Genomic DNA, 10,000 nt, shown 5'->3' on the forward strand with positions numbered 1-10,000 from the left:
ATTACATACCTGCAGGGATTGTATCATTACATTTCCTCCCTCACCACGTCTCCCTCCATTTATTATTTATACATTGCCAGAATGTTCCATTGTTATCTTACCCTCTTTTTACTTAATTTTGCCATTTAGCAGACGCTTTTAATCCAAAGCGATTTACAATTACGAATTACAGGGACATTCCCCCTGGAGTAACTGAGGGCTAAGTGCCTTACTCAAGTGGTGTGGTTTCAGGCGGGATTTGAACTCACAACCTTCCGATCACAAGTCCAACTCACTATCCACTAGACCACCACTACCCCACTACTTCCCTCCCTCACTCTTGACCTCCATCTCCCTCCTATTTTTTAAATCCCTATATGTACACAAATGATCCATTCAAGCTAAACTCTTCCCTCCCCTCCTCTCAGGTGCGTGGTTTCGTGGCCCTCGCCAAATCTGAGGGCGCCACCGTGCAGTGTGGCGAAGGCGTGGACCCCTTGGAACTCCCAGAGGGCTACTCCGGCGGCTACTACATGCGCCCCACCGTCATCACCGGCGTCTCTGACTCGTCCCGCGTCATGCAGGAGGAGATCTTCGGGCCCGTCACCTGCGTGAGCCCCTTCGACGGTGAGGACGAGGCGGTCACCAGGGGCAACGGCGTGCGCTACGGGCTGGCGGCGACCGTGTGGTCGAGCGACGTAGGGCGGGTGCACAGGGTAGCGCGGAGGCTGCAGGCGGGGCTGGTGTGGACCAACTGTTGGCTGGTGAGGGATCTGAACCTGCCCTTCGGGGGGGTGAAGATGTCCGGGGTGGGGAGGGAGGGGGGCAGGGACTCCTATCACTTCTTCACTGAGGTGAAGACTATCACCGTCAAACACTGACGGAAGGCCAGAGGGAGGAATACCAACCCTAGGGTTAGGTATTCCTGCTGATCCAAAAAGAATGCATGTGCTAATATACAGGTCCCATATTCTAATATCCCATATTCCCATAAACTCACTTTTTCAGTACTTGCATACATCTACTTGCTAGTACTTGCATCTAGCATACTTTATGGCTCACAACGGTTAGTACCTATCTTCTGTCGTAGACTAAAGACCCATCTCTTCAGGCTACACCTTATCTGTCCCTTCTAAGACCTCTACCCCCCTGTACAGTTTCTCTACTGTAAATACAAAAATTAAAAAAAAGATTACTTTTTCTTTCGATGACTGATGGATAGATGATTCACTTGATGATGACTAGACAAATGTTATTTGTTGTCGCTTTGGATAAAGGCGTCTGCTAAATACCTAAAATGTAAATGTAAAGTAACCGACTTTTACCCTGACTACTGCAGTATTTTTCAATAAAAAACAATACCAACCCATTCTAGTCTGCTAGATTGTTTCTTAAGTTTGTTACACATTATAGCATATGATAGCCCTTGTGATAGCATGATAATGTGTGTGTTACCCTAAAGTGTTGTTGTTTTTGTTTTTGTTTTCTCTGTTGGAGGTTTATGGTTTATTCAGGAGGGGTTACGGAATTTTAATGTAGAAATGCACTGCATAGAGGAGACACACTGTCATAGGTAGGAATACATAGTTTCAGCTCTATACATTACATTTCAATCTACAATGTTCAAAACATTGATGGCCTGTCATGAATAGGCCCCAGTTTTCCTTAGTTCATTCTGTAGCAAATCGCTCTTGGAGGTTTACTTTGCTCACTGTTTCCCAAACTTTAGTGACATAAGCATTCTGAGAGAGAAAGTGTGTTTGAATAAGCAGAAATTCCGTACACACCCATGTATGGTTACAAGACAGGATGTTCAGAGCTGTCAGCTGACGGAATGAAGTGCGTCACCAGGTAGTCTCTGGAATCAGGACGAGCCATTCCGAAGAATTAAAGACAGTTCTTAGAATGTCTTTAACGTCATGTGATGGTACCAGTGTACAGGCTGTACTGCAGCAGCACAGGAGTAGCTTATCTCCTCAGGGTGCTTTATTCTCATCTGTCTCTCTATCTCTTCCCCTCCCCTCTCTATTTTACTCCCCCAACGACCTCCTGTCTCTTTCTCTCTCTGCCCCCCCCGACCTGTCTCTCTGTAGATATGGTGGATACGTATTGTTTCTATTACCACTGAATGTGACTCATATCTTCTCTCCTCTCTCAGAGAACAGATTGTGTTGCCATATTATGTCCAATCTGCTGAGGGATACTCTGAACATTTGTTGAAAATGAATAAATATAGTGACACCAGCTGCACGTTATGAGGTGTGTGTGTGTGTGTGTGTGTGTGTGTGTGTGTGTGTGTGTATGTGTGCCTGCCTGCTTTTCATCAGGTTGTGCTGATTAATGAGAAGTGTGTGTGTGAGAAAAGTGCTCTATCCAGACCAGGGCCGGGGAAACCATGCAAGTGTGTTTAGTCACGTCCCTGTGGGTGAGGTGTGTGATACCAAGAACACGACCTGTGTGTGTGTGTGTGTGTGTGTGTGTTTCCCACCCAGCACGTTCACAACCGCACCCTTCTCTTTGTCCCACCCGCTTTGTTTTGGCTAGGGAAGGGGTCCTATGCTATGCCACCCTGCACAATTGCAACCAGCACACACACACATACACACACACACACACAATTTCTGAATATCCCACTGGTGTTGCCTTTGACAGTTACCACCTTGGGTCAGTGCTACATACCACACACACACACACACACACACACACACACACACACACACACACACGCACACGCACACGCACACGCACAAACTCCAAATCTCACCCTTGTACTGTACTTGGGAAGAGAAAAGCTTTCTTTCCTTCTCCTCGCTCCCTCTTTGCTCTCTCTCTTTTCTCTCCTCCATTGATGATTCTCACAGAAGGAAAGGCTCATTGACCCCAAGTCTCACCCGATACGTGACTGAAAAGCGATCATCAGCAATTCCCTTGCCAAACCAAGCATCTCGCTTTCACCTTTCTTATCAGTTACAGCGCTTGAAGAGAAAAGATAATACACTATTCTGTAAAGAGGAAACAGTGATATTTGGCCTCAGAGTTTATTTGTGTAGTGTCTGCTTTCAGCATTGGTCAGGGGCTAAGCTGGATATCCCACAGAGAGATAGACTTATTATGGCAACCTACTAACATGTACTGAGTTGAATAGGAGGGCAGTTCCATAGAAAGTTCCAGAGGCCAGGGTGCGAAATAAGGGGGAGCTCGGGGAGCTATAGCTCCCCTAGTGGTGACATGAGCTCCCCTGGAAACATGGTTTGTGAAATTTTGGGGGAGCTCTAAAATATTCCAAATTGCGATGGATTTATTCCAAGTTGTGACGGATTTTACCTGGTGTAATATGATTTGTAGAGGCATACAATCTATTTTGATGTTGGTATTAGGTAATATAAATGATATATAATAGCCTATATAGCCTACATATAGGCCTTTATTGGCTACAACTATGCGACAGTAACTTGCAGCGGGGTGCACTGACGCTGAACCCCTCATAGTGATAAGTAGGTGGACAACGCGTGGTGCTGAAATAGCCGACATGCGGTGTGTGGTTTGAAAAAAGTAACGCCAGCTCAGTAAATAATTCAAACTTAATGTTTACTTATAGGCTATGTGAATGTGACTGCACCACACATGTGAACAGTAACAAAGCAAATGCAGTTTAATTTTATGAAAAACATTGACAACTAAATCGTCGCAAAAAAAAAAAAAAACTGAATCCGCTTAGCCTATATGCTCCTGAAAAACATTTAATGACAGAGCAAACACGCTACATTACTAGGGATAATAATTACAATGAGCCATTCATTAAAAATAGAAAAAATAATATTAGGCTATTAAATCTCACTTAATGAGAAAACTGGCATCTCCCATCGGTCACTATTTGTTGGCTATCTGGTGATATGGACGTCTTTGAGTGTCTAGAAAAGCGCTATAAGTCTAATGTATTATTATTATTTATTATTATTATGGATGTCACTTTAATCCGGCAGTTCTCAAGGTTTTTATGCACCAATCGATTCCTCTAGCGCGTCTTTATCGCATTCATTGACGAAAAGGACGACTCGCATGTATAGGTGGAAGGGAACATTCATTGTGAGCACGGAAGATGTGAGTCTCACAACGGCTTTGCATTGATGAAACCAGGTAGGATGAACGTATAGTTCGCTGTCCATTCCTCTTTAAATGCCCTGTTTTCACTGTCAACTTTCCTCTTTACACCTTTGGAGAGTGACATTATGTTTCTCTTGCTAGCTAGCAGGTTAAATGTTTAGCTAACTTCACCCGGCACCAAACAACCAATCCAATAATAATGTGACCTTGTCTGGGAGGAGGGGGGAATCATTATCAGAATAAAACTATGTTAAATAATTATTAGAATAAGTTAGGCTGCGCTACATCGTCAGTCCACACATTTATTATTCAAAACTATGGAAAAGGGTGAAACTACGTTGTTGAGAATCACAACACAAACTCGCTAGTCAAGCCAAAATACAGCAGCGAAATGGATTGAACTGCTACCTAGTTAACTAGAACACTACTTTACATTGTTACCTAGTTAACTAGAACACTACTTTACATTGTTACCTAGTTAACTAGAACACTACTTTACATTGTTAGCAGGCTCACAAAACAAGCCGTGTTAGTTGACTAGCGATGTGTCATTGATTTTCTACCCAAAAAATTCCCGTCAGGAGATTATTTTTTTTGCTTTAATCCCTGGGCTCCCCCGCACACCGTGATTTAATTCGCACACTGCCAGAGGCGATAGCAGGGGACACTTAGAAAGTGCTCAGAGAGAATTACATTACAATGTTTTTTTGTTTTTTTAATTTTCACTTCATAACTTAAAAGGCTACAAAATATAGCTCACACAAACTTAATCCTAAAAAAAAATCACTTCACAAAACACAGAAGCTAATTAATAATCCATAAAAAAACAAAACAACAAGAGACACAGCAGCCCAACCCCACAGAAAGAGAGAGCAAGACAGAGAGAGAGAGACCTTCTGTAGGGCTGGAGATGCCAGGGTTCAAAGGTCACTGGCCGTTTATGAGCCATATACTGTACCTGACCATAACAGAGCCGTCTTTGCTCATGACACAGATAACGCAAGGGTGTTATGTGGGTTATGTGTGTTATGGTATGGTGTGAGCCTCCTTTACCCTAACCTCCTATATAAGCAGTGACGTGAGATATGGAATAACATCCTAGTTTTATTTGCATTAAGCCAAGTCAACAGGCTCATGTTTCTCTGTCTCTCTGTGTGTGTGTGTGTGTGTGTGTGTGTGTGTGTGTGTGTCTCTCTCTCTGGCCCCCCTGTTTAGTCTCACCACTCCGGTTTCAAGGCTCTCTCTTGTTGACCTTTAGTTTTGGGAATTTTCCACAGGCCGGCAGACTGAGGAATATCGCTGAGTCGTGTGAAAATACAGTTTAAATAGGTTAAATAAACCCCACAAAGACACTGTGTGTGTGTGTGTGTGTCTGAGAAAGAGAGTGAGTCAGAGAGAAAGAGAGAGAGAGACGTGAGATAGATAATGTAGGTCAGATTGAGTTATGTAAAAGAGAAGCCTTGACAAAGCCTTCAAAAAGTGACAGTTGAACAGTTAAGCAAGAAGACAGAGACTATCCATTATTTTCTTTAATTGAATAGTAAACTGTCAGTGTGTGTCTCATGGGTCGTGCGAGAAATGTAAATTAAATAACACCTCTAAATCTGCTCCCATACACACGCACGCACGCACGCACGCACGCACGCACGCACGCACGCACGCACGCACGCACACACACACACACACACACACACACACACACACACACACACACACACACACACACACACACACACAGATATAAGAGAATGTACAATGCAGGTCTTGAGCAATAGGGGGCACTGTGGTAATGTGATGACCCAACAGTGAGGACCAACAGAGCCAACAGAGCCAACAGAGATACTACACAGTACACACACCATTTGGGAAGTGGTGTTTGAATGCAAAATATGGCAGAGCATATGTGTCTCGATGTCTCCTATGTGCCACAAGACTAAGTGTTTGAGCTCACTGAGCTACAGCCAAAGCAATATGTTATGAGAGCTAAGGTTTCAAGTCTCAGGCAAGTTTAGAGCCGTTAATGCAGGGTTAGTGCTGTTAATGCAAGGTTAGTGCTGTTAGTGCAGGGTTAGTGCTGTGGTCAAGTGTTTATAATCCCTTGGGGTATTGTACTCTGACCTCCAGTCTACACCAGGGGGCAATACAATGGTGAGAGCAGCCTAGGCTACTTGGTAAAGAGTGAGCTTGTCTTCCCTATAACCCTGGCTTAATCAAACATATTCATAAAACATTCAGGGTTAGAGCCCCAGACGCCCAGGCCTAACAACGTCACTAGAACGCATGATTCTTGGTCATTTCAAGACATGCAATGTGCGGTTGGAAAACTGTTGCTCTCCGCCATCTAACCCACAAACAACATTTCAATCATCTGCTTAAAGGCTGCCTACCGGCAGGAGGAATATCCTATGTGTCACACACAGTCATCAGGTAGGTGATCAATCTCAATATCCTTTAGAGTACACAATCAAAAGCTAAACAAAGACATTTCATATTAATATATTTCATAAGTCAGAATCTCATAATCTAACTAATTTATGATGCTCATGTCATGACATAAAAGTGCCCTAAATGTAACAACGAAGAGTTCTGGACAGATTGGCTTACAGACAGGGGTAATACACTCTATAGTACCAAACTGGGACAATGCACAAACGGTACTGTAGATGCAGTAGCAATGTTATGAAATCAGGTCATTAAAGATGCATTAGATGGATCAGATATAGAAAGATAACACCACAGTTCTAGAATTGCTGTTAATGTTCTAGAATCATGTTCCAGAATGTATGTTCTAGAATTATTTCTACCAATCCTATTTCAATGATTGTATTGTAAATTGTATTCAGGACAATGAAACTGAATTCCCCATAGTTGTTATTGTTGTTGTGAGTCCATTTTTTTGTTTTGTTTGTGTCTGTGATAACCTCTTTTATGAATGAATGAATGAATGAATGGTCTTTATTGTCATTGATATAGTACAGGTACCAAACAACGACATTTGGGAGGGGGGGGCTCCCCTGGTGCTAGGAAAAAAAACTAAAAACAAGAAGGGAAAAGAGCTGGTTTACATAAATAAAGGCTATGTACACTATCCACTATACTATACTATACAAATAAAACACTGTGCTGTACTCTATGCTATGCTATACCTATTCTAACATTTCCTATCTCTGAACCTTATGTACCCGAGGTCTCCATTCCATTTCAATGATAAGTGGTGTGTGTTACCTAATAGCCCTTCAGTTGAGTTAAAGGGGTGGAATGCTGAATAACCTTTAAATAAAGGCCAAGCCTCAGGTAAACATTAATCTGAAATGAATATGTGTGTGTGTGTGTGTGTGTGTGTGTGTGTGTGTGCCTGTTTGTGTTGGTGTGCATGGGAGGGTGTGTGTGGGTTCGAGTTCATCACATCAAACAATAGTATCAGGTCAGGACATCATGGCCTAGATATACTGTATCTTCAATGTTTGGGTCATGACTTTTTCAGGGGAGGCTGGTAGAGGTAGAAATCGGAAGACAGGCTCATGATATCAAACATGTATGTGTGACACCATTCCTCATTCCATTTCATGCATTACAATGAACCTGTCCTCCGATTTCTACCTCCACTGCTCTTTACGTAATCCTGGTGTTGGGGGGTGTTTTGGAGGGATTTAGCAGATGCCTTTATCCAAAGTGACTTACAACATAAGTAGCCAGTCATAAGAAAAATAAATCTATTCTATGACCAGGGGCCATTGGCAGTTACAATACTAGAAGAAGGAAGAATCTTCTTCTTCTTTTTTTATTATTATTTTTTATTTTATTTGCCAGGCAATCAACTTGTCAGTCAATAGCTAGAATGTGGTATTTCTTGCTCTAGGCACAGGGTCAGCCATAGTCTGCGCCCCTGGAGCAATTATTAATAAGTGCCTTGCTCAAGGGCACATGCAGCTCCCTCCTGAGGCGGGGATTGAACCAGAAACCTTCCAATTGCTAACAGCCTCTCTAACCTCTAGGCTACCACCGTCACCCTACTTAACTTGACGTGTCGTTATACATTGGATACATACCCAGCCATCACCTTGTCTTGAGATGTCTTAAGATGTCTTAATTAACCAAAATGTGTCTGTCAAGATGTCTTAAGTCGTCTCGAGACAAGGTTATGGCTGGGTATGTAGGCGTTTTAGGCTAATTATACAGGAATGGTAAGGGGTTAAGTGAGTGACTAACTAGCTAAACTTAGCGAATGCTAACTCAGATCAGGCATTGGCTAATTACTCACAAACGGTTCTAGTAGGCTACATTCTAGTAGTTTCCCTTTAGCATCACACAATCAAAGCTAGCTAGTAGCGATTTCACTTGATTATAAGAATGAGTAACTACTTCTTCTTTGAGGGGTCAGTGAGTTTGTTTGTTGTTGTGTGAGTTAAGTTAAGGTTGTTGTTGAGGTTGTAATCATATATCTTATATTAAGGTTGTTGCCCCTGTATTAGTAGCATTCAGAGAGTAATGCTTGACGTCAATGGCTCAGTCAATAAGACTGATAAGACTAGATTTGTGGATAGTCAACTTATCAGTGAAATGACCTGAACGATGTAACCTTACACACTTACTAGTCAAATTCTGCTTTCTACGACTGGTTATTTACCTGGTATTTACATGGAAGGTATAGTATATAATTACATAATAAATAATGTGTGATTACCACTAAGTATGTTTGAGAGTACAAGCACTGTAGTTTGGTGCCAGGTACATTCACTACCTACGGTGCTGAATTTGGGATGTAGCAATAAGTGGCCATTATCAATAACTACTGTTTGATCATGATAACGTGTGCACAGTTATTGTTGAAATCATTGCTGAATTTGTGTGGAGATGGATTTATATGTACTCTCACAACTTAATAATTCAAGTTTGATACATTTCTGTAGTCAGTCTGGAACGCCAAAATCAGCTATTTTGTATAAACCCGAAAAACAAATTCTCCAGCAACAGTCTAAAAATAATGATCCCAAAATGTCAAGCTGGCTGTCATGATAGAAGACCTGGGGATGTTTCAGGCTTGTCGCCTCCGGCACTGTTATTTCACAAAGGGCATCATCGTCTCCACTGGGACTGCTCAGCACCATGCTTCTGTCATCTGTCATCTGTCATCTGTCATCTGTCATAGTGTGTGGGTGTGTGTGTGGGTGTGTGTGTGTGTATGTGTGTGCGCACGTGTGGTAAATGCTGACTGGTCAGTTCCTAGCATGCAAGACCAGATGGCCCAGTTTGGCCTGTATGGCCCTTCACACACACACACACACACACACACACACACACACACACACACACACACACCTATTCTCAATCTTCAGCGTTCACACAACAAACTGTGTCAGAGAGGAGGTGTGAGAGAAAGAGAAACATGCACTCTGAAGGAATGTGTGAAAGAGGGCAACAAAAGCATGGAATGGAGTGATTAGGAGGAAAAGAGAGGAAGGAAAGTGAGAAAAGAAAAGTGATTGAAAGAAACAGATACAGGAGTGTAATATTTCAGTGGTTTCCTGTAATTTCCAACACCTGCTCTCCATATTTCAGTTATACAGAGATGAGCTCACATTAGACTCTGAGTTGCATCAGCTTTCTTTCTCTCTTTCCACCGGCACCCTCTGTATCTCTATCTCTCTCTCTCTCTCTCTCTCTCTCTCTCTCTCTCTCTCTCTCTCTCTCTCTCTCTCTCTCTCTCTCTCTCTCTCTCTCTCCCTGCTCTGCCTCCCCTCCCTCTCTCTCTTTTCCCTCTCTCCTATTAACAAGAGGGCTTGTCTCCTCTCCTGTCTCTGTATTGGTTAGATAGGAGTCACCCACCTACAGAGAAAAAGACCGACACAGGCAGCAGCCAAGAGGACGCCATGGCCTTGATCATCCGTTTACACAAAGGCCCCTGGCCACACTAGTT

General features: G+C 42.8%; 1 protein-coding gene across 1 annotated transcript in view; it reads left to right on the forward strand.

Annotated features, from left to right (window-relative positions):
• The window catches only part of aldh8a1 (aldehyde dehydrogenase 8 family, member A1), a 4,434-nt gene extending 3,093 nt beyond the window's left edge, over positions 1 to 1,341 (forward strand). Inside the window, exon 6 of the mRNA XM_080524929.1 lies at positions 370 to 1,341. Coding sequence (XP_080381055.1) covers positions 370 to 860 — 491 coding nt within the window. The 3' untranslated portion in view covers positions 861 to 1,341. The remainder of the gene's footprint in view (positions 1 to 369) is intronic.
• Positions 1,342 to 10,000: the final 8,659 nt, after the last annotated feature.

This window comes from Nansenia antarctica (assembly GCF_963989245.1).
Source record: "Nansenia antarctica genome assembly, chromosome: 1".
Classification (NCBI taxonomy): Eukaryota; Metazoa; Chordata; class Actinopteri; order Argentiniformes; family Microstomatidae; genus Nansenia; species Nansenia antarctica.